This window comes from Cydia pomonella, chromosome 1, assembly GCF_033807575.1.
Source record: "Cydia pomonella isolate Wapato2018A chromosome 1, ilCydPomo1, whole genome shotgun sequence".
Lineage (NCBI taxonomy): Eukaryota > Metazoa > Arthropoda > Insecta > Lepidoptera > Tortricidae > Cydia > Cydia pomonella.
In genome coordinates this window covers 16461018-16487922 of record NC_084703.1, presented here as the reverse complement: position 1 = coordinate 16487922, position 26905 = coordinate 16461018, and the positions used below count along the sequence as shown (strand labels likewise).

The 26905-nt window shown below is 35.1% G+C and overlaps 1 protein-coding gene across 1 annotated transcript; it reads left to right on the top strand.

Moving 5' to 3' along the window:
* Nucleotides 1-15040: 15040 nt before the first annotated feature.
* Nucleotides 15041-16547, top strand: LOC133516786 (lipase 3-like). The gene has a single exon (XM_061849742.1). It carries the CDS (start codon nt 15093-15095, stop codon nt 16530-16532), a length of 1440 nt encoding a protein of 479 aa, XP_061705726.1. The 5' UTR covers nt 15041-15092; the 3' UTR covers nt 16533-16547.
* The last annotated feature ends 10358 nt before the right edge of the window (nt 16548-26905 follow it).

The window sequence follows — 26905 nt, the reverse complement described above, 5'->3', positions numbered from 1 at the left end:
TTGTGTCCGCCATTTTCGGCGTTTGACGTCTGTCACTTAGCTTAAGAATAATAGCTAGTCAGAGGCGAAATTGTTATGACAACTGTTCATTTTCTGCTTAAATGCGTACTGTAAAGAATCTAGATAAAATGTATTTATTTCCATTAAAGTGTAATGTTTTTGTTTTACTTTTGTTATACTGGGGTTATTAAAATTTATAAAAATAGTCATAAAACCCTTTGTATTTTTTGACTCTCGTACTCGTAGCAATTTTGATCAAATCGCGCTTTAACATAATATATTCATTAAATATAATAAAAACACTTCAAAAAATTACAAGATAACTATTAATATATCCTTATTGTGTATATATTCTGCAAACAATAAGGTAGATTATCATTAGTTGTTAGATTGTTACACCTGTACACAAGGCCGGGGCGAGAGACGATGTCAATAACTTTCGACCAATATCCGTTTTGACTGCTACCTCTAAAATAGTGGAGAAATTGATTAACATTCGCCTTACAAATTACTTTAATAAATATAACATTATATCAGATCGACAATTTGGATTTCGTAAAGGCAGATCTACAGAAGATGCTGTTTTGGCGCTCACGAAAGAAATCACACGTCAAACCGACAATGGTAAAAAATGCCTTGCAGTATTTTTGGATCTTCGTAAGGCCTTTGACACCGTTTCTCACTCCGTACTTATACTAAAACTCGAAAAACTTGGCGTTCGAGGCACTCCACTTGAGTTGTTTAAAAGCTATCTGCAGGAGAGATCGCAAACTGTTAAGATTGGTGACTATAATAGTTCTGAGTCGAAGATTTCCTTTGGTGTACCACAGAGGAGCGTTCTCGGACCCACTTTGTTTCTAGCATACATTAACGATCTCACAAACCTAGACATTGACAGGGGTTGTGTGTTCTCGTATGCAGATGACACTGTAGTGAAAAACCACTGATATGATAAGTCTTGGGAAGCTGTGTATAATACAGCTGAAGCAGGCCTACGTAAAATAGCTACATGGCTAACCGATAACCTCCTTACACTAAATAGCTCAAAGACAACCTATATCTGTTTCACAAAATATAGTAACACTCAGCCCCCTGCAGATATGAAGTTAAGAGTGCACAGCTGTCCTGATAACAGTCCAAACTGCAACTGCACAATCATTACCAGGACTCAGTCTACAAAATATCTAGGCACAATAATAGACTCACGACTTTCCTGGCACAACCATATTGAACATCTGAATGGCAGGATAAGGAAATTAATATGGATTTTCAAAATTCTGAAACGTGTTGCTCCTACAGAACTACTAAAGCAAGTGTACTTGTCTCTAGGCCAGTCTATAATTACCTATTGCATCCCAGTATGGGGCGGGGCTAATAAAACGAAACTTATAGAGGTAGAAAGGGCTCAACGTAGTTTACTTAAAGTCATATATTCTAAACCTTTTAGATTCCCTACCACTGAATTATATAGGACTAGCGACCTCCACTCCGTAAGAAAACTCTATATAGAAGCTTTGCTTCTTAAACAACACAAGGCCATACAATTTGTGAATGACACCTTGACTCAACGTAGGAGAATACCCAATGTTGCTGTAATTCCATCTACCAAATCAAAATTCGCCCAACGCCAATTTCCAACTCAATCGGCTAAGTTATATAATTCTGTTAATAAAATACTTAACATTTACCCAATGCCATACCAAAAGTGCAGAGATAGAGTAAGATCATGGCTAAGAACACTAGATTATGAAGAAACGGAGGCACTGTTATTATGAATCCCACTCGCATACACATTCACACACACATACGCACACACACACATATACACACACACACGCACACACGCACACACAAACACTTACTCTTAAAATCTAATTTAATAGTGTTACCTATTGTTATAAAATATTATAGATCCTTAATTGTAATAACACAATTGAATCGGGTCTGAAATTGTATACTTATTGTAAATTATAATAGTAAATAATAATCAGATTTGTAAATTGTATATTAATTAAGTTAAGTACAGTTTGTTGTTTTTACCCTATTTCCTAATGGAAGAGCGGGGTCTCCCGACACAAGTATTGTTATACTTAATGGGAGATTCCAGCCCTTTATGTTATGTGTATTATAAGTTAAACCAAATAAACTATTTTGTATTTTTGTATTTTGTATTAGTACGTACGTGCTACATTCTGCGAAATGAAATCTATGCTTCAAAGAAAATGGCGTACCACCGCCAGTGTTTAAAGTGACGTTTCAAAATAATCTAAATGAGCTTAAAACAAAATTTTTTCGCAGTGGATTGTTATTATATTGCTTTTGCTATGTTTCTTGATATTATTAAAATTCATTTTTATGAAAATGCCATAATAATTATATAATAATTATTATGATTATTTATTTTCGTTACATGCATGGCATCTCGTCGGTAGTCGGAGAGTACTGAATGCAATGAAGTGCCGACACTTCAATGTAAAAAAAACTTATATACCATTATGTTTAACATTTCTTTATCAATAATATACATATCGATTTACTTATTTCCCGAACAGAAGCTTATAATTAGGCTAATCATCTCTATGTAGAACGTCTAGAATGAGTTCGAAGTAATGCAACGCCAAAACTTTAAGGGAGTATAATTTAAGATTGCACTCAGTCGCAATTAAAGTTTAGACTCGAAACAAACAAACTTTAGATACAAGATTGGGATTGCAATTTTGAAGTGTTAAGCAGCTGAGCTCGTTCTTGTTTTACATATATTTTAAATACACAAATAATTCATAAACAAGTATTTACAGAATTGTGTAGACAACACCAAAACATTTGGGTAGCAGTAGCGCTATTATCAAATCGTCGAAAATAACCAAACATAATTTATAGATTAAATTATCTCGTAAATTACATTAATGAATAAACATAACATTTTATGATTTGATCTCCTTCCGTCGAAAAGAAATACGAAAATATTAGCTTTTTTACATTTTTTTAATTGGTTGTTTGTCGAACTCGTGCGCGCCTTTGCCTTGCGCGCGCATTGGAATCGTGCGTAAAAAAAATAACAAGCCAGCCATTTTCCGTATTTGTCATAACATTGGAATAGTTTTGCATGTTTTAATTTATATATTGACGAACATGGCATTTTCAAGCATTGAAAATGAAGAACACATAAAATTGACGCTGTCAGTAATACTAACAGAGGCAAGAGCCGAGAACGATAGCTTTTTTTACCATCGAAATCGGGTGAAAAATAATTGGCGGCATATGAAACTTTTATTCAATGGAAAATCAGCAAAAACGCCTAGTCTTTCTTGGAAAACGTGTTGGTAGCTTATTCCAATGAATTGGCGAATAAGTGCCTACAAGCCCAGAATGCTTTGGTGCAATTATTCGATGTTAAAACTGTAAGCCTATAAACATAAACATTTTGAAAATTGTAGGTACCTTTACTGTTTTGACAAAAAAATCTGATTTATTAGTTTTGTTTTTCTTCGCAAGTGTGTTGAAAAACGTAGTATGAAACGCGTGTGCATTGGTCATTACCCACGTCGGCTTTCTTATTGCGCGCTCGCTTACAGCTCGCGCGCACAATATCGCCTCGTGTGTAATGACCAACTTAGCACACTTGTATCATAATGTACTATTATTACATGCACTTTGTTGTGCACAATACTTATGAGAACATATTATAACTATGCTAACTTTTTAGGGTTTCGTAGTCATCTAGAAACCGTCTGTCCGTCTTTGCTCCGTGATCGTTAGTGCTAGAAAGCTGCAATTTGGCATAGATAAATAAATTATGCATAGCCACAGAACGTTGAAATAAAAACTAGAAAAGAATTTTTTTTAGGGTACATCCCATACAAAATATTTTTTGATTTTTTTTGCTTAAACCGAATAATATGGGGTATCGTTCGATAGATCTTTCAAAAACGAATATGGGTCTCCAAAAACCATTTTTTGATAAAGTTAATATATTCGGAAATAGTCTCCGAAAAAAAAATGTGTCCCTCCTCCCCTCTAACTTTTCAACCATGGCTCCAAAAAATATGAAAAAAAAATCGTGAATCAAAGCTTAGTAAATACGTTAAATGAAATCTAATGAACATGATCGGTCCAGCCGTTTTTGAGTTATTGCAAAAAATCTTCTCTTCTTAGTAAAAAGCGCTTGTAATGTAAAGCTCGACCAGAAATACATACAAGGTGCCCGTGAGCATTGCGAGACATTTTAACTAAGCATTCCTTGTAATATTTAGAAACTAAAATGTCATATAAAATTTTCTGGATTAGGCCTAGTTTCAGAGATAATTAAATGTTTTTCGAAATCATTCTTTCGCCATAAGTCGGTACAAAACACATTTTTGACTGCAGTATTGCCACTTTGAGGTCTAGTCTGGACATTCCTATTGATTGCTATCGAAAAATTAAAAAAATGTATTCGAGAGGCTATCTCCAAATAAAAAAAAAACTTTTTAGTTGATTTTAGGTTATGTGTTTATCAATAAAAATTACGTTTTATGTACAGGAGTGTTCAAAAATAGGGGTAAAAAAAACAAAAAAAAATGTTTTTTGTGAATTTCACAAAAAGTCATATAACATTTTTTGCTTCTGTTGCCTTCAGGAATGCACCGTTAAAATCTCTCGCAATGCTCACGGGCACCTGTATAGGATCATTGTTAAGAGGGAGCTTTTTTCTCATACATATGGTGACCGTTCATTTTAGTATGAAACAGTTAGTTCCAATGAAATTATGCAACATGGGGCGTGATATATATTTACTGGCCAGGCTTTACCGACATGATACTTATTAATTAATAGCCCCCAGTTGGCCTGTTCTCATAGAATGGTATCTACGAAACCCTACACTGAGCATGACCCGATATGCTCTTGGCCGATTTATTATCCAATTAACCCAGGCTTTTTAGACTTTATCAATCAACCCTCACTTACGACTGCATAATCCTTGAGATAATAATAAGAATAATTCGCTGCCGTAGTGCTGCAACGCAAAAGTCTGCACCTGCTGGGGACCATCTGCGGATGTATCGTATTGTGTGCTAAGGGGTGATATCCACCACGTGTATCCTTTGTTTTAAGATTAATTTATCTTAAAGGCCCTCTGCGCTATTGATTGCGGCCCCAAGCACGTCTTCGGTCCAGGATCTAATGGTTCCGAGATATGGAACAAATAATAATGATATATTTCTTTTATGTACCAAAAAATACTTATTTACAACTATTATATAATGGAGGTAGCAACAGGCGGTCGTATCGCTATAAAGATATCTCTTCCAGACAACCTTTGCGCAGGATCCTTTAAGTTCTTGTTTTTTTATTGGTGCCTATGGCTGGCCTACGTGTAGACCAGTCGTCGCCGTCCGTTCAGGATGAACCAGAAATTAGGCTCCAGTATTTAGCTTTTGGGTGTAGGATTGACATTATTGTTTTTCTGTCTGTCTTTATAAAAGGATATATAAACCTTTAATCCTACAAGCTAAACTAGTATCAAAAGCAGTACAGGGATCATCCTCATAATATTTTACAAGCTTTTATTTAACTTGCCCTGTTAGTATGTAAGTTGGTTAGTTAGTGTGTAAGTTACCGTGGGTCAAATCTTGGTAGCTAAATTTGACCCACTTTCTGATTTCCGATTGAGCTGAAAATTTGCATACATGTGTAATTCGAGTGACTATGCAATAAATTATGGTACCATCGAGCTGATCTGATGATGGAGATGGGAGCTGGCCATATGAACGTTGTGATGAAACAACGCAACCTAATTGTATTTGGGGTTTTTAGAATTGTCTCGATGAGTATTAGTTGCCTGTTGTAAGCAAAGTACAGTCAGCGTCTAAAGCTTGTACCAAAAATGAAGTTTTTACCAAAAACGTATTGTTATGATTCAAACGTGATGAGTTAATATTACCCATAGGTTACGGTAATAAATCTAATTTTATTATAGGAATGTGATATCGACATAATTAAACGAATTCCTTTGAACTCAAAGCAATTAGTGAAATAGTTTGTAGCTGTGTGCAATAATTTAGTAAGGCTCGATACCAGACAGGGATTGATGAATCAAAGCCGGCGCTCAAGTTGCACTCCGGTGGGCAGTCGAATAATCCGATTTGGTGGTGGGTCCGCGTATTTACTGCTCTCACTGTTGGATGTTGGGGCAAACAATGTGTCTTAAAGATTAGGAACGACATCGAAAATTAATAATCATGAAAATGTATAAAGCTTAACCTAAGAAAAAAGATAAATGAATGAAAATGTAAGAAAAATATACATTAACGTGCACATTCTATATTATATTTTCACATATCATTACGTTACGATTTTAAATACATTTAATAAAAAATTCAACAAAAATCCATATAAGGATAGGTTAAAGGAATTGGGCTTGACAACCCTAGAGCAACGAAGGCAACGCAGTGACTTAATAGAAACATATAAAATACTTACAGGACACTACAACGTACCCGCATTGAGTGATATTTTCACTCGGAATATGTGTGACAGACTGAGAGGACATTCTCTGAAGCTGACCCGGACGCAGAGTAGTAGCAACCCAAGACGACACTTCCTGTCTAACCGCGTAGTGAAACTGTGGAACAGTTTGCCCGAATCCGTAATCAGTGCACCCTCAGTGAATTCTTTTAAAAACAGACTCGACAAACATTTTATAAATGGACAAAACACAAGCGCAGGACATTGATGTGCACATATCAGCTATAAGCTGCCTGTGCATTCATAAATAAATAATAACATAGAAAATATGGCATATTTTTATACAATTGAGAAATAAAAATAAAATCTTTAAACCGAAAAATTACAAGTACCTACTTTATTTATAACAATTACATGTAAATTAAGTTCTATTTATTTACAATATTCTACAAAAAAATCTCCGACAAATTAATTTACTTAGGTATTTAATTTCTATGAACTATTTTTATTTTGAATTTGTGGTTGGTTAAACTAAATGCAAAGATGAATTTTTTCGCCTTCATAAATAATAATGTATAATTGAAAAAAAAATATTCCGGTGTATGTCATATTTGGAAAAAAAATCCATATTACGATTAATGAGCTATTTTAAATTAGGCGCGCAGTCACTGACTGGCGGGTACCGATTCACTATACAGAGTAGTACTTTTGATCGACTTCCATATCTCCGTCTCACCTCAATGTACGCGGTGTAAGCGCTCTGCCAGCTTAGCCGAAAGTTTGAGATGCGGTCAATCGCTAATTCTCCAGTATACCTAAGTTTCGTATGCGTTGCGAGTGCGTACGCATGTCTCATTTCGATTGCGCTCCAAACAAACTCAACTCATGCAAAGCTCGTAGGTATAAAGCGCGGAATCTATTCTACAAGCAAAGAATTCGTCGAATTATGCTTATACCCGTTGTAGACTTATCGATACTGTACAATGCCATCATCGTCCACAGGGCTAATTCACGAACTGTAAACTTTATCCCACCAAAAACATTTTCATGTATGTAAAATGTTGCCAAGACGAAAGCATAATAAGGCTCGCACTGGCAAAAATCTATCACATCTCACGTATAGCCAAGCGTCTAACTCTACAAGCCTTACATCATAAACTTTACACCTTAGCCAGAATATGCAGCTTAAAAATCGTAGAACAATAAAAGCGCTCGAGAAAATGTGCAACTAAATATGAAGTCCATATTCATAAAATGATTAACGCAACTCTGTAATGTAACGATGTGTCCTTATAGCGTTTGGCCCAATTACAATTGTATTGTTGTGAAGTGCACTTTGGCTGTAAATAAATTAGCTTTTATTTTAAACTAGTTTGTGATGTTTTTGGTGGTGATTATCACTTATGTTTCTAGAACCCATATTTTGTCTAAATGGTAAGATATTTGTAGTCTTATTAGACAAATAATTTTAACCACATTCACGGAACTGGGCTCTATCTGAGGGGTTACAATTTTAAAGTTAACGTGAAGGTTCCACACGTATGAGCACCTTCGGGTCATGTCTAAAACCGACCTCTTCAAGTTTATTAAGTAGGTACACAAGCTTAACTACCGTAACACCTTCTCCCAGGTTCAGCGAAGTCCAGTTCGTTCACAAGTCAAACAATATCCCGGCGAGCGAGCACCAACGAAATTGAGCCGGAATCATTTATAAATGGGGGGATAAACGGGAGGCATGAAATAGGAGGGGTAGGTGCGCCGCTGCATTTTGCATGAGTCGACGGTACCTATCTGTTGTGTTCGTTTACACATATACTTACTACTATCCTGTTATTTAATATCAGCTATGCTGCTATGGTTACGGTTTCTCGACGACTGTTTTGTACTTGTTATGTCGAAATGTAAAATAAATCCAGATATATTTAAAATTTATTCTTGTTGTACGCTTGTAGGTTGGGTAACATTTTTATCAACAGCCAAAATTCATAGGTACCTTTCTATCTTTTTGTTGTATTTAAAAATAAGTAAATAAAACACTTATTCATGAAACAATAAACAACATCCACATTATACAACTTCCGCTTGTTTACTTACATTACTGTTTTGAGTTATTTCTTATCTAATTATTTAGGTTATAAAGTGGTTACGTATTAGTATGAGTAAGTAAAGTAAGATTGTGGTATTATGCATCCAAAAATCAGTGTAATCTACAATAAAACATGAAAATGTATTAGTTGTTGGCGGATTGTTCTTCTAGGTATGAATATTCAATAGAAAGACAAGCATATTCTTTTGTAGTTAAATAAATCCTTGAAAACCAAAGAGAATTAAGAAGACCAAGAGCCCACTCCGTACATCGGTTTTGTTACCAAAAATACTATTATTTTCGTAGTCTAAGTCTAGCGTCAGGTAGCGGAACTTTCAGTACTCCTACTCGAAAATAGATGTCGCGGCAAACAAAAAGTCGAATGCTCTACGATTTTCCGCTATTATTATATCCAGAGTATAAAATAACCGGAACTCTATTTTCAACTCCTACGCTTAATCTTCAAACTAAAATCGCAGCTGTATGCTCAACAACAATAATTTACCAAAATATTACATACCTATGTTAAAACACCCGTTTTACTGAGGAGTTTCGATTCGGAGTGAAACATGTCAAGAGCGCTTTCGACTTAAAATACGTGAGTGACCTGTTTTAACATATTTAGTTAATATGTCTGTGTCTCACGGAAGTTTTGTTAGTAAAATTTACAAAAATGTCGCATATCAGTAGATTCAGACAACCGTAGGTATCCAAATGAGGCATGTAAAAACTCCTGCATGTGCACGTGAGAAAACATAAATTTAAAAAGTGCCCGAGGAAATAAGTTTTTGGCAAAAATTTCATTTTTGGTACAAGCTTTTATAACTGACTGTACTTTTCTTTCCACAGGTGACTAATACTCAACGAGCAAATTCTAAAAACCCCAAACACAATTAGGTTGCGTTGTTTTATCACAGAGTTCCTATGTCCACCTCTTGTCTCCATCATCAGATCAGCTCGATGGTACCATAATATTGCATTGTCACCCGACTTTCATATGTATGCAAATTTTCAGCTCAATCTGAAACCGGGAAGTGGATCAAATTTAACTTGCAAGATTTGATTACAAACAGACAACAGTCAGGTGAAAGTAAATAAAAGCTTGTAAAAAGGGCAGAGTACTTTTCAGGATGATCCTATCGTAAAGAAAGTTTTTACAAATTGTCACGATGAGTTAAAAAAATGAATTATAAAAGAAAATGTTACATATCTACACGGTCTTTGAGATTATTACATAAATTTTCAAATCTAATGGTAGAAAAAAAGAATAATGTACGGGGTAACGTCCCTAGGACCGAAACGTATTAGGTACATTCAACAAGTTCATAGATAAACAATGAGCTACTATCAAAATATGAGAAATTAATTAAAAAAAAATTTATTCTCTTAGCACTAAAACTTAAAAGTACAAATAGAGCATGCAATCGAGATAGAAAAAAGAAAATTTGTATTCGACTTCAGTTTATAAGCAATAATAAATACTATACAGATGACAAGGTAATACTAATACAAAGTTTCAAGGGGTTGCTTTATGGAACTTTCAATAGAAGTAGCAGAGAAGTGCTATTATAGCGTCTGTCCCTGTAATAGTTTCACTTTTCATTTCTGATTACTAATAAATAGTCCTAAGTCAAAACGGTAGATGTCTTGTTGTTCCCCCGACCCGACTAAACGTTAGACACATGCGATCAACGGAATGCGTTTTCTGCGTCTGCGTCTCGAAAACCCGTCATTGTTTTTGTGGCAAGCGCATTGTTTTCCTACGTTAAAACAAAACGTGCATCTTTGTTTTATGCGTACACCGCTGCGTCTTAACGCGATTTAGGATCTTCCCACACCTATCGGGCATTTTATTTGATGTATCTACGCTCAACTTGCATTTTAGATTTTAGATTGTTTATATGATTTCCACTCAGAATCAGTAACTCTTATGATCCCAATACGTAAATGAGCAACTGTATTAAAAATACATTGCAATATTATTTATAAATACAACAGCCAAAACCTAACCGTTACATTATAATAATCTTTAATAAATTACTACAATATAACAGAGAGGTGTAGTGTTTATGGGTAATTTTACATTAAATTTGGAGATGTAAAAGGCCCCCAATGTCAGAGTACTAAAACTAATAAGATTTGGAGGTCAAAGGTCACTCCAAATATCAAAATGAAATTTATTCTATACACCGTGGGCCAATTAAACCCGACAGATTTTAACCACGCATTCCTGAGGTCATAAGGAGCAAAAAATGTTATATAAGTTTTGGCCAAATACGCCAAAAAAAATTTTTTTTTGCCGAAAAAAATATTTCAGTTTGCGTTTTCTGCACACGACACGTTATTTATTTTTACACCTTTGTGAAAAAAAATCATTACAACGAATAAGTGAAGTTTTTTTATTTATTTACAGACGAAAATTACTAGTTTACTTTAAAACTTTAATATCTGTCAATAGGTATGCCTAAACCAAGTAACATAGTGGCAGCGTCACAGCAAAAAAGGCATTTTTGACTAAGTTATAAAAGAAACAAATTTTCACAGAAACCGTCATTATCTCTAAAAAGTTAAATAAAAAGCTTTTAATAAAACAAGACCGATTTCAGAAAACATTGTATGACATTTTAGTCTCTAAATGCGGACAAGAATACACCTTTGAAATCTGTCGGGTTTAATTGGCCCACGGTGTATAACTCGCGTCAAGACAGTTAATCTAACAGTCTTATAAACTGATACTACAGAATACATAACTACTAAATATGTATCCAATAAGTCTAGTATATATATGGGCCATAGTTGCCTGAAAATAAACTATATTTAATTTAATTTAATTAATAAGATTCAGTGGTGTAATGGCTATCTAAGTGTCAAAGAAATAAAAATAAAAAAGTGTATGAAATACATGTTTAACGTCAAGATACCGTTACGCTAACAATCCTCAAAACTAGTTCTACAGAATACATATAATAAGACAACTCTATAATACTAACTGAAGTAAACTATAGACTGTCTACACGTCAGTGAGCTGTCTGATTCTTCTTACTGCATACACGGCATAGCTCAGCCTTTTCGCCCGAGCAGATAATTTAGAGGCCGATTGCAGGTTATAATCTAAAGTAAGGGCCAGAAAAACCGTATTCTCGACATAGTCCAGCTTTTTGCGATTTAATATTCTTTAAAAAGCGTTTTCTATCGGTTTTTGCCCATTCGGTGGCAATGGGCATTTCTATATTTAAAGTTGTATTTTTTATTATTATTTCTAATCAGAAATCTGAGCTATATCCATTTTATTAAGAAAAAAAACAATGGTTTTGGTGTATTTGGTTACTTACATTTTTAATTCAACTTTCTATGTACGTAACAAACTGGATAAACAAAAAATATAAGAAATTTTGGGGACACTTTTTTTGATATCTCGTTACTCGTGAAGTAATGACATACTTTCCGCACTAGCATCGAAATGTACTATTACAGTACATATGGTGCTACTTTTCCGCACTTGTGCGTAAATTAGCACATTATGTAACTATGTCGAAAATTCAAAGGGTCATGTGTACTGTAAAACGTAGTACGATACATGTGCGAATAGGTAATCCGCAATTGTCGATTTAAAGCACTCCATTCGGTTACTATACTCGTATCATGTTACTGTAAATATTGTATACACTTGTAAAAGAGCCCTTGAAAAAATGTCCTTTCGGTTTTTGCCTGTTCCGCGTCGATGGGTGTGGGGAGACTTTAACTGCTTACGTCGAACGGACGCGTTTCACGCAATAAACAAGGATGCTCCTTAGACAACCTACTATAAAAATAAAATATGTTTTTATGTGTCAACATTCTCACGGTGTGGTTGCCGCTGCGATTACCTCATAAAATAATGTTTGGTAATTAAATTATCTGATGAAAAATTATGTGCGTCGAACGCATCCCGTTTATCGCATGAAGCAACCGCGCGCTGAAATTACATATACTCGTATTGTTGTGTATGTTGTAGGTATTAAGTAATGCAAAACGTGTTTTGCACGCAAGTTGCAACTTTATGGTATACTTGCTGTTAGACTTCAGGTAAAATAATGCTCCCTTAATTTACTCATAACAAGTCTTCCACAACTTCTCCTTTACAATTTTGTAATATTTATAGAGAATATTGTAATCAATCTGCAGTGTAAAGAATATAATGCTTTTTAGGGTTCCGTACCAAAAAAGGTACAAGAGGAACCCTTATGGTGCGACTGTCCGTCCGTCCGTCTTTCGTTAAATATCTCGATAACCACTAAAGCTAACGATTTGAAAGGGTCTACCAGGCTAAGCTAATAATTATCTAAGAGTAGTCCCCACGTTCTTTTAGGTGGAGTAGTGGCTGGACCTAAGAACAGTATGCCTTATATCCGATATAAGTTTAAAAATTACCTAGATTTTTACACATTATTGTAAATAAATCTGAAACAAAAGAAGATCAAAGGCTGTTAACTATTAGGCATAGGTACAGTGTTCTTAGGTCCAGCTTAGTCCATCTAAAATTATAACGAAATCCCTTGTAGGAGCCACTCTTATTAGCTTAGCCTGCTAGACGCTTTGGAATAGTTATGAATACAGACATTGAAAGTATATATATTTTTATTAAATATGTAAAATGAGAGGGGGCAAAATTTCAAAGTCTAGTGATAAGGTCAAGTGGGGTATCATTCGGAAGAGCTCAAATTGTACATTCCAAAATATTTTTTCTTCTTCTTATGGTGAAAAAAAAAAAAGTAATTTTTACATAATATTTCACATTACTATAAATTTTACAGAAAAATATAATCAGACCTCTATCTTGATAACTTTTTTTATTAACTAAAATCATTTTCAAATTCAGTTTGCAATTTATCCAACTTTACGTGTAGAAATTAAAAAAAACTTACCAATTTTTTTTTTTAAATCGGTTCACATGATAGAGAATTATACCGAAAAACCAACATACGTGCATTACATTAAGCGAAAATTAGTTAAGACACTTGCCCGATAGATGGCGCTGTACATAATTATACTAAGGTGCCTTACACTTATGATCAAAAAAACTTTCGCCTTTATAGGTACTATAATTCAAAGCGTGTGCGGAACCCTCGGTGTGCGAGTAAAACGAACTCGCACTTGACCGGTTTTATTTATTTTATTTAGCCACATTAGTAAAATATAAAGGTAGTAGGGCCATTATGACTAAAAGTAGCACAGTGCTCTCCATAAATGAGGTAGTTTGCGGCGATATCTGGAGTAGTAAGTATCCTAAGGTTTTTGAACACTCCGGGCTCAGAATTATAAGGTTGAATTTTTTATAAGGACGCAGGTACTAGGGGAGGAAGGGAGCGCTCCTGTAGTCGCTGGCATGGTCTGCATATTGCATTAGATTTAAATTGTTTACGTCGTTAGGAAAGAAAGTTGTACTGAACTGGACGAGAGGCGAGAAACTTCGCCGAGCAAATCTGTATATATGTATATATTTTCCACACAGATAATCGCACGAATTGTTAGCTAACTATGCGCTCTCCTAGTTTAATTGTGTTCAGTAAGTGCCTATGACTATGTGGCGTCATCATCGCTCGTTTCAGTGGTTTGTCGTTTATTTATTTTTTCGTATTCGTCACTCATCTTTTTCACACTGCATTTATGTTCTTTAGTCATATTCAGTTACTAGTGTCTCTCTTTATGTCTTATTCGTTTTTCGTCTTGTCTTCCTTGGTCCCATTCCCATTCATTGCCGTCCTTGTTTGCCGTATTATTTGTAGGTCATCTGTAGTCACATTTGTTTTTCGACACTCCCTTTATTGCTCTTGTTCTGCAATGCGTAATTTAGGTTTAGATTTTGATTTTTTAACCTCGTCTTGCCCAATGTAATGTTCAAAGAACATATTCCAATTTTAGCAAGTTATGAGTAAAAACCCTGGATAAGTTGAGGCTATACTGAACATTATAATTATTAATAACGTGAAACAAAGGAAAATCAACCCTATTTCCTTCATAATTTGGTTTAAACTTCAAAGGCTTACAGTAAGTATGGTGGGCAGGACAAGGTTAAAGAAAGTAAGTAATATTTACCTACCTTGAAATGCGTGTACCATCACACAAATTACAAAAATGTCATACGAGATACAAACATTCGATAACCAGGTACTTTGTTTTATAGTTTTTATGAATAAGAATAAGCGCCAAAAACATAATGTTTGTCAACAACAATCACTAGACTTTTTCAATAAATTAATTTTAACTCAGTGCGTCTCGCTTGAAGTCAACTCATCATGCTCATTATTGAGTTCGCGAATATAAACCAGGACAGGACAGGACGCGATCAAATTAACTAATGACTTTCATTTAATTTATAAACATTATTTATACTGTTTACATAATATTTCTCGAGTTGCAATGTATTATTTATACAATGTAGATTTATACAATGCATCACTTTTTAATGGATCACAATAGGCACATTGACTCATACTGCTTGCTCCTGATTTAATAATATAAATAGGAACCGTTGGTAATAGTTCCATTTAGACACTAGACACGGTCAAATAATCTTGTCATGCAGATACTGTTAATCACGATAGTTATTTTCATGAATCATAATCAATATGTGAAGTGTGGCTCAGTTGTCGACTTAATGTATAATAAAATGAGTGGGATCAAAGATTTTTTTCTTGACACGTATACAGCTATACGAACACGTATAAATACTGTTTTCCATTTAGGAACGGGATCCCATGATTCAACATCTAACAACACAAAAAAGCAGTCGGTAACCAACATCCGTCTCTCATCCGTCCTAAAGAGAAGTAACCCACTGCGAGTGCATAGCCAACCTGGCGTTCAAACTGCAAGTCCTGGTGAAGACATCGCTCACAGGCCGGCGCACATCCTGACTACTCCACAGCTCGCTGCTACTCACGGTCGGATTATCGAAACTCACGTAACGTACACTTTGGATGGTTATATCTTAACCTTACACCGTTTGCGTACCAATAAAGTCTTTGACGAAACTGACTACGAAAGTAAAAAGCGGATAATCTTGCTTCATCATGGGTTACTGGGCAGCTCAGCAGATTGGATACTACTTGGACCGAAAAAGGCATTACCGTATATTCTGTCCGACCAGGGCCATGATGTTTGGATGGCAAATGCCAGAGGTAACTACTACTCTCGTGCTCATATTGGTTTGAATCTTAATTCCGATGAATATTGGAACTTTTCTTGGCAAGAGATCGGTGAACGTGATCTACCGGCCATATTAGATTACATAAGGAAGACGAGCAACAGCACCGAACCGATTGATTATATCGGTCATTCGATGGGAGCGACTGCCTTATTAGTCTTGCTTTCAGTTGAACACAACTATAATAGATACATTAGAATTGCTTTCTTACTTGCTCCGCTAACATTCATGGCACACACTCGCGGCCCAATGGAAATGATGGCCAAAATTGAAGAAACTGCGCTTATAAAACTCTTAGGAACAAGAGAATTCCTACCTAATAGACGTACCGAAGTACCCGCAAAATACGCAGAGTTAATATCTAAATTGTGTAACGATTTAGATATTTATTGTCGAAATCCATTATTTTTTCTTGCTGGAAGCCCTATGCAAGAAGGTACCAGAACGGTCGAGTCGGCCGATCAGCTCCAGGAATATGCCCCCGCCGGTGGATCCTCGAAAACAATTATTCATTATCTGATGTTGATTGCGAGCAAAAAATTTCATCATTATAAAAGACCTGATTGGCAGTTTAAATTGAAATACATAAGCACTCCTATGCTTATTCTGAGTTCAAATGACGATTTAATATCGAACGCGACGGATAACCAGATGTTGTATCTTTCTATTTTGAATCCATTGGGTCATATCATAATTAAAGATCAAAATTTCAGCCACACTGAATTTGCTTGGGGTTTTAATGCGGACTTACTAATTTATTATAAGATTAGAGATTTGATTGAGCTGGGTCCGGATGTTATAACAATACAATAAATTTCAGTTTTTGTATTACTTGTAATTGATAAATAATGACATTAATGACCAAGCCGCGTCGCGTGCTGAAACTAGTTTAGATGCTGTTTCATGATTATAATTATCCCTATGCTTCTGTAGAATTCAACGTACAACATCTTCCTAGCCTTTCGCCAAACATTAAAAGTACATGTCGTTTGTTACGATAAAATCTATGAATGCACTTATGCCCCAATGCAAGGAACGCACTACAAGGTCTACATAAATTCTTTCTTGTTTCGCTATTTTCGCTTGCAATATAATTAGACCTGTAAGCAATATCAGATTGTGTTTTTTGAATTCTTTTAATTTTATGGGTACGTTCCTGAGTTTAAATTAAGTTAGTTTCTCAAAGACGTTGATTTTTTAATTACTCTTAATAGTCTGACAGCTCTAAGAATGTCTTCACCTATCACTTTAGTATATGATGCATTAGAAATTTCCGCTGTTAGTCATATTTGCCGCATTAGCTATTTTTTTATATTTTATTTATAAACTATAAAAAGAAGTTCTTATGAAATAAGTCATATAAATATTTTTGTGACAATTTAAATGAGAAATTTTATGATATTGTAAATATTGTAATAGCCGACAGAAATATTAAAATGTGCTGCCATAATTCGTAGTTTTAGTGACAGCACCGCATACGTCTGCCCCGACATGCGCAACAGCCGTACCTACCGGCCCTTTATAAATATCATTCATTAGTTCCTATAATTGTTTTCAGTTAATAACTCCAAATTCAGGCATAAAAGGCCAGTTTTTCTATCATTTGGCAATAAATAGGTAGCATGCTAATATATCAACGCACATAATATTAAATAATACTATGTTTAAAGTAAGTTAAAGCGAGAAGTCAAAGAAACATATAAACTAAATACACCAAATATATAAAAAAAAAAAACAAAACAAAAATGGTTACCGAAGTTATAAAAAGAACACCCCGTCTAACGGCGCCGCTTTTGTCATTCAGACAGGTTTTTTAATTCGTAATCATAATATAGACGTTTTATTTCGAGGTGTAAATGTTTTAAAGACATATTCATTTAAAGAGTCTGGATCCAATACCTTATGTGACTCTTCTCTTTCCGTACAGACGCTCTCCAATATTATGTATATAAAACTCTCTAAGAAATCTGTAGGTTATTACATTTTTAAAAATATATCTTGCATATAAATGCACTTTTTCCCATCTGTGCCCGGCGGGTATAAATGGGAATACACTAAATGAACTTATTTTCTCTTAATCTTTATAGTTTCAAAGTATTTATAAGAAAGTAGATAGAGTGATTTCAATTTGGTGCCACATCAGTGCCCTCGCCAAGACGAGCAAAGCGAAGCGCAAGGGCACTACCTACCTTTTACGCTTCGTCGTGTTTTTTGAACCCTAATAACTTGGGTTTAGATTATACCAGGTAAACAAAATTCTCGGGATATAATGTCAATAGTAGACTTATTAAGTATAAAAAATTTCAATTGCATAATTCTCTAAAAACCCCGAATTCGTCACTGACTCACTCACTCACTTATGATCATCAAAACCGTTAAGGTGCTTCCTGAAGTCCTACTGAAATTTAGTAAGTAGGATAGTATTAGTACACAAACAGCACAAAAAAAAACTTGAAATGTTTTGCCTCTAAGGAGGTGAAATGGGGGGAGGGGGAATTTTGTATGGGGAATCAATAACCGCTGAATCGATTTAGTTGAAATTTGGTATTTATATAGTTATTGTTAAGGATATAAAACAGTTTTCATCCCTAAAATCACCCCGTAAGGGTGCAAGGGGGAAGGGCAAAAAAAGTATGGGGAATCAGTAAAAATGGAGGATTCTATAAAAGATGCCCCAGATACGTATTGCAAGATTTTTAATCGGCCCTTTAAATTAGGGGATGGAAGATTGTCATAATCAACTTACAAAAATAAGTGAAATCCCATCCAAAACATTTCATGTAAAATGTTGCCAAGATGAAACCATAAGGCTCGTATTGTCAAAAAGTTATCAGATCTCTTGTAGAGCCAAGCTTCTAACTCTACAAGCCCAAACTTCACAAACTCTGCACTTTAGTCAAAATATGTGAATTGGTCGTTTCCTTACAAAAAGAATTATTAAAAAAAAAAATTAGTAGTGAATTTTCTCACCTTACGCCCATGTGACGGTAGAGTAGAGAGTTTGTGAAGTTAGGGCTTGTAGAGTTAAAAGCTTGGCTCCATAAGATATTTGATAACTATTTGAAAGAGCAAGCCTTATGGTTAAATTTCGCATGAAAAATGTTTTTGATGGGATACAACGTTGCGACATATGGCGTTTTTAGGTTATAAATTATATGGAGATTACACATGTCACACTACCCAATGAGTTAAAAAATATGTATTTTATTTTGTATCCTATTAATCCTATTATCTAAAATAAGGTGTATTGAAGTAATTATGAAAATAATAAATATCTACTATAATAGAGCCACTGGGTAAGCGTTGCAGCAGCGTAAGTGTTGCTAAAATATAGTAGATATTATCGATTAACATAATTACCCAATGCACCTTATAGATTTATTTTTAGGAAAAAAAAGTACACCCTTAAAATTAAAGTTGAAAGAACGGAGGTTGTAATTTGTTAAATAAAGCATTTACATTATCTAGATGACCAAAGATGCACTTATAGATCACTAAGGCCTGGTGGAGTGGAACAAGTGGCGCTTAGGCCCACTTGCACCATCTCACTAACCCGAGGTTAAGCGGTTAAACCGTTAACCCAGTGTCAAATCGTACTGGTACCCATGGTAACTGGCGCATGGTGCAAGTGGCGCTTAGTAGATCTTTCGAGAATGTTATCCTTCAATACATTCGAAATAGCAAAAGGAAAAATGCTCCTGCTATCGATATTTGATATGACATTAACATGTCATAATTTTCAATTATTTTTTTGATACTGTCATTAGAGTCTGATTACTTTGGAAAAATCATATCTCAATTTGCTTTCTTTACAGTCAAAGTGCTGTATTACGTTTCCGAGGGTTTTATCTTTAGGCCACTTGCACCATTCCAGAGTTAGCCACTAACTCGGAGTTAAGCGTTAACACAGGGTTAAATTATACTGGTAACTCCGACTTTAACCGGTTAGCTCCGAATTAGTGGCTAACTCTGGATGACGTACATGGCCCGTAGTTAAGTTAGGTATTGCATGGTAATGGTATGGTTACTGGTGCCTGCCGTTATGGTGACTGCCATGTATACCATGACTGTAGAAAATTAATACTTTACTTAACGAAAGTCCTGATTGTTACACTTAAACACGATGGTGAATATTTTTCTAACATTTAATGAGTATCTAGGGTTTATCTTGCTCACTTCTCACGATTTACACTGTATAAATATATAAAAAAAAATCAAGTTAGTAACACCATTTATAATTATAACTCAAGAACGCCTGAACCGTTAATGACTTCAGATTTGCTAAAAAAAAAAAACAGGAAAAAAGCGATGAAGTAATTAGCCATTGGATCTTATTTTCTATGCTTAGGTACTTTTATCTGTAAATAGCACTGAACTCAGGAAACGACGATGACATCTGATTGCCCTACCAGCTAACCTAGCTGCCTATTGTAAAGCCTTAGTCTATGTGCGTAGATTGCTGTATTCTACGAAGCGTCAAAAGTACCGGCTCCTTAGCCAACATGCCAATCGTTAATCGGTCTCTCTATCAATCTTCCAAATTAGTGCGACATACGGCCCAATTTGAATAATGATTAAGACACGTTTAGGATCTTGGAAAGATCTTTTAAAGATCGATAGCTAAACGACATGTCAAAATTGACATTTATTTCGATTCCGCAGTGATCCCAACAAGATTTATCTACGATATTTTTACCGTCAAAGTGACATTGATTGCCTGAATCGAGCTGCTTCTGTCAATTATACGACATACAAACGATATCTACAAGTAAATGAGAACTTATCTAAACCAGAACTTATCGTTATCGTATTTCATTCTTCAAATCGGGCCGAGTGGTTGCGTTTCATTCGCTGTGGAGCGTTTACGATTGGCACGTTGGCTACGCACTCAGGTTGCCCACCAACAGATTCTCGGTTTTCAAATTGAAATAATATTCGCACGCGAAGTGCAATAAGGGAGACGTGGGAAGTGTTTTAGTTTCGTGAGCGTTGCAGTTTGATCAGTGATCGGTGACGCTCTACGTACTTATACGTATGTAACCAAAGGCCATTTATAAACGCAAGAAAAGTTTGAAAGATTACGTGCACAGTGAAGGTCTAAATTTAGAAAATGTAATTTTCAATAAATTCCGTCCACATTCATCTTCTTTTTATAACAATAAATAGCTTAGGTTTAAATGTTTTAGTTTATTTTAATTAAAATTTGTAATCGGAAATCTGCCGCTGGATACACTGTACTTGACCGATTTTAATGAATGAGTTCGTTTTGTGACTAGGTAACAAAAGCTACAATTTAAATAAATGTGTAGGTCGCTTAACCCTCGTTAACCCTTTAAAGCGCAAAAAATCGCCAAGGTAGTGAGTTCGAGCATCCTCGACGCACAATAATTTCATTACTGTCCTAATGATTCTGGTTTGGAAAACACAAAAAGAGGGTCTAAATTTATGTTGTTTTTAACCTACAAAGTGTCAAAGTTTTTACTTGCAGTAAGCTAGAGTCAGACCAACCTAGCTCAGCGCATACTTTGCAACGACAAATTGTGACAATGTCAGCATAGTCTTTAAATTTCTATGATAATATTACGTTTATTATAGTATTTTCATGTCACGTACAATTCGGCGCCGCTCGTATAATTGATAGTTTTGTTACTAAACTTACAAACAATAGGACCTATTATAAAAATTCGTAAATGTAACTGGCGCTTAATCCGCTTATCGAGTGCTCGCATCAGTCCGTCTAGTTAATCTGTGGCTAGGACGTAAAAACCGCTCATACTTAATCAAAGGACACATTTATACCAGTTGCTGTCTGCACTCGGTAAGCGGTATGAAGACAGGGTCAGCGGCCGGTGTCCGCACCACATGACACGAGCCGGCAGCGCGGTGTCCGACACGTCGTGTTGATTTCCCGGGCGGCCGATATTGACGGCGGCGAATGACGAATTTTACTTGGCGAATGACGATTGTTTCCTTTTTGTACCTGGCTTGAAAAAGCGTCAAGATTAGGAATAACAAAATAGTTATGGATTAAACGCTGGTATAAAAAATCTTAACGATACAATAACGAAGATAATTTTTTTTCTTACCTATGTATACACCGTGTTTTTTTGATTTGCGTTAATTTCGAGGGTGCATTCCTGAGCTTAAATTAAGTAACTTTCTCAAAGACACCGATATTCTAATTAACTCCATTTCGGAGATAATCAATCATTAATTTTTATCTTATAAGGCCTTGCCTATAAGTACACTTGCCTTAGGGCCTGTTTACTTATTGATTAGTGTTTAGTGCGAGTTCATTCATTTGCTACTGAACGTAAGTACTATCTCGGACGATCGACGTTCGAAATGACATTGACATGTCACAGTTTTCAATTGTTTGGTTGAGTTAAATGGAATGCCCGTGTTACAACAACGCTATATGCAACATTTAGTTACTTTTTATAAAAATAAAAAAGTAAAAAAAAAACAAAAAAAAATATTTTTTTTTGAAAATTAACTATGCCATTTAGTTTTCTTAAACATACTTACCGATACCCCGAAGTTAACGAAATTCAATAAAAACACGGTGTATATTCATTGTATAAATAGCTTCCATTTTTAAATCTCATTAATATCAAGATTTCATCCAAGAACTTACCCTTGAAATAAATGAGCTCAAGAGCTTAAATTTGTTATTTCTCATCGACGGGCACGGGTATTACTGGGCTAATTAGCTCCAGTTTGAAAATAATCAATAATTACTTATTGTCTGATAAGGACTTTAAAAAATATGTTTAATTTATTTTACTTTTTTATTTATTCACTATTAATTTTGGAAACTAGGTTCAACACAATAAGCCTCTATTGAAAACCTCTAGGGTTTATGTAATAGTTGGCGAGATCGCTCGGACCGATCCGCGTTTGATTAATACTATTATTACATACTTAGTTATTTTTCCTGCTGCTGCTGTTATTGACCAGTATAGGTAGAATCAATTTACAACGACAGCTCTTACAGGTGATCAGTAAAATTAATTTATCTTTAAACATGAAATCGCTGTATTTATATCTAATATACAATACTCTAGGCTTAGGTAGTATTTTTTTAGTACGAGTATTGACATACATTTGCCATGGTTTCCCTCAGTGTTAATGAGATTATACAGTAAGTTGTTAGGTAAGGTGTTTAGTATATGTGGGAGTAGAAAGTCAGTTACTCTTTTACCGTATACATTGTTACTTTTTGGTATTGGATATGAAGGTAAATAATCTAAAGTACGTAAATCAATGTACACTGGCATTAAATTACTTTTTATAGTCTAATGCCGTTATTCATAAACGCATTACTGGCCTGAATTAGCAATGAATCGTTTGTCTTTATCTGTCATTTTGACTTCTGTATTTGGCAGAAAGGGATAAAACATAATTTAACAAATCAGCCCCGTAAACTTTTATGAATAAGGGGGTAACGCAGCGGCTTACGTGAGCGATGACTCGCGAATGCGACGCGGTGCGGCGCGGCGGCGCATTCGGAGATACGTGGGCGTAGGACACTTCCATAGGTATCAAAGAATTGAATTCACCCGCGCCGCGCCGCGCCGCTTTGCGTTCTCGAGTAATTCGCTCACATAAGATACTGCCTAAGAATACGGCACGTGTGAATTTCTGCACTGTAAATTATCAGTTTAGTAAATCAGAAGGCCTACCGCGAACCACGTTCGACCTGCTGCCTCTCTGTCGCACTTGTAAATTCGTACGTAAGTGTGACAGGAAGGCAACAAGTCGAACGTAACCACGCGGTAGGCCCTCAGGCCTATTTTTACAAGCTTTTATTAAACTTTCAATGTAGCTATGTATGTTTGTATGGGTCAAATCTTGTAAGTAAAATTTGACCCACTGCCTGGTTTCTGATGAAGCTGTTAAAATTTGCACACATATGTATAATATTGCAAGTCTGAAGATAATGCAATATTATGGTACCATCGAGCTAATCTGACGATGGAGACAGGAGGTGGCCATAGGAACTCTGTCATAAAATAACGCAACCTAATTGTGTTTGGGTTTTTTAGATTTATCTCGATTGGTATTCGTTGCATGTGGAAAGAAAAGTACAGTCAGCGAAAAAAGCTTATATTATTATTAAGGTATATAGTTAGTTCACCATAAAAGGAAGTTCTCACATAAGAAGTTTTTTTTATTATACGTTCGTGTCATCCACGATGACGCGCAGATTCGTCAAATCTAAACTTTAATAACATGACATTATGAGTCAAGGCATGCGTCGTCGTTAATGACACGATTTATAATTAAGTAGTGCTACTTCTACAGTTAAATTATAATTTTAGGAACAAAAATTAATGTAGGTGATGAATTTCAAAATATTCTTACAGAGCAGATAAAAAGGTATTAAATGGTTGTTAATATCCATAAAGCTTAGCAAACTTATGTTAAATTTTATACCTTTCTTACCAAACAAACACAAAAGTCAAAGTGACGGATACAATGATTTTATATAACTATAGATAGGTTATACTCTCACATAGGGAGTCCAAAAATACTTCCAACGACGAAATCTGTTATTTTGATTAATTTTCGCTTACAATTCGTCTTTGTCATACTCGTTGTTAAACAGGAGCTTGTCTCTTTTTCTTGCAAAAGAAAAGAAAGGCGACTTGTAAAATGTGTCATAAGGTAAGCGCTTCAATTTTGGAAAGCCTATACCTATTTTTAGCTATAACCTATCTTGAGTTATAATAAATCATTCGACGGATAAGGACAAATGCGGCGTTTACTTTGAAATATCGCCGTAAATGACTACTTAAAGATTTTTTTACCCGAATGCGTCAGAAGGAAGGTAATATTTGTGCAATGTATGATGTCCATTTTTTGGCATGTCCTACAGCCTGAACGGCTGGATGGTTTAGGCATATGAGGTGTCGACTGTCGTTGAATACTAATTACATTAAGAAAATGGCGCCCGCATTATAATACAAAACGGACGAGTTTGTTCTTTTCCTACCATAGAACTATGGGTATCATATAAAGCTAGTGAAAATACCATTTGAAAAATATATGTAGCAGTCGGGTTTTTTTTATTTTATCATTAATATACATTACTTGTTTAAGACACAATAAGAATAAACGCGCAAGGCTTCCACAGATGGCGTCGCAATTGTTTAGTAAAAAACATAATATTAGATAATAATGTCAAAGCTAAATAACATTGAACCACCGACTAAAGACTCTTTTAGGTTTCTATTAGTTGGAACCATTTATAATCTGCGAGTTTTTAACCACATTATAATATACATTATTGTCGTGGCTGGTAATGTAGACATTTGCGGAGTTGAGTATTAATTTTAAACGAAGGACCTTGGGTAGTCCGTTTATTTTAAGTGGGAAAACAGCTTAAACATGGAAATAGTTGTTACAGCATATCATGCTGTGACAATTACTATGCTGCATTAAACGAGTAGTCTTAAATTAACCTTGGGTAGTCCGTTTATTTTAACACGAAGCCAATATCTCGCACACATTTAATTGGAATAAATGCGGCTAATGTTGAGAATTTCAGCAGGCATAACCAGGCCAATTGCCTGGAACACGGGTGAGGTTAATGAAATGTCATGACTGAAGCTGACGCAATTCATCCGCAATACATTTGCACGCAGCTTTTGCACCTACCCTGTCTCATTTCACTTCAACTGAAGCACTAAGGATGCAATCAGTGCATGGTAATGAATACTGATTGTAGGTGCATGTCCAATCAAACGATGATAATGATTGATGGAGAGTGGCATTTGTAAGCAGTAGTATACCTAATGTACATATTAATGTTGGTTTTCGAACTTAAATTCATTTTTAGAAGTCGTAGAGCGAGTACATTGTGATAGATCTCCAATAATCTGTCATTGGGCGTTCGGGACCGAAACAGTCTTTAAATTTATTAAAAATAGATATGTGACTAATTATATACATATAGATATGGCTTTTTATTTACACTGACTTGGAAAATAATTTTTGGATTCATAATATCACCTTAAGGTCTGATTTTTCAAACATCAGATAAAATTATCTACCAGATAAAGATAACAATCTTTTTTCTTCTTGCTTGTGAAAGAAAGGGACCGTGTTATTTTTATCTGACAGATACATAATTTTATCTGATGTTTGAAAAATCAGATCCAAGAGGAAACATTAGTCATAATTTTTCCATGCAAACGTTCTTGACATTTTTCTCTCTGAATTTTGGTCCAAGATGAATATTTTTTTTAATGTGAAATCAATATTACCAGTACCGGTGTCTGTACGTTTTACTTTTATTGAAGTTCTTGTTTTTATAAGAACTAAGTAGGTTACTTTAAAAAGCGCTGAAAACGGCCAATTAAATGTGCAAAAATCAAAATGATCAGACACAGATAATTTCTTTCTCATTCCGTTCCCAAAATTTGGTTACGATTGGTTAAGTTTTGGAGGAGTAAAATGTCGAGAACGAAACCTCGGGCTCTGATATTTTTACGCAGGATTTTTTGCCCAATGAGCTGCAGTTGTCCTTACCGCACTAATTTTAGGAGCCGTCCCCGTCAGCGCGATGGAGTTATTTACCAAAATTCTCAAATATGAGAAGAGGCTCACCTGGTACTTTCTCTAAAGGCCCCGTAGGGTCTATGTAAACTTCAAGAAATTTTATTTCTTCTGTTGTATTAACTCCAGAGGTCGTTTCTGTTTTTGGTTTTGAACATAAAAATGCTAGTTTTTTTCAGTATTTAAAAGACTATTGGCAAGAAACCATTAACTGCTTCTTAACTTACTTAGGGGATGAACTTTCAAAAACATTACAGATATTAATTTTCTTGTATTCTCATAACCTTTATACAAATTAGCAAAAAAATATACTTTCAACCCTTTTTAGGGTTCCGTACCCAAAGGGTAAAACGGGACTCTATTACTAAGACCAGGCTGTATCTCATGAATGGTGATAGCTAGACAGTTGAAGTTTTCACAGATGATGTATTTCTATTGCCGCTATAAAAACAAATACTAAAAAGTACGGAGCCCTCGGTGGGCGACTCCGACTCGCACTTTTCCGGTTATTACAACCTTCCGCCTTACATGGGCTGATATCACATTTTGTATTGTAATAAAATACATTTTTCACGAAAATTTAAGCCCTACCTTAAAATAAAACGTGTACCACATACAAACTT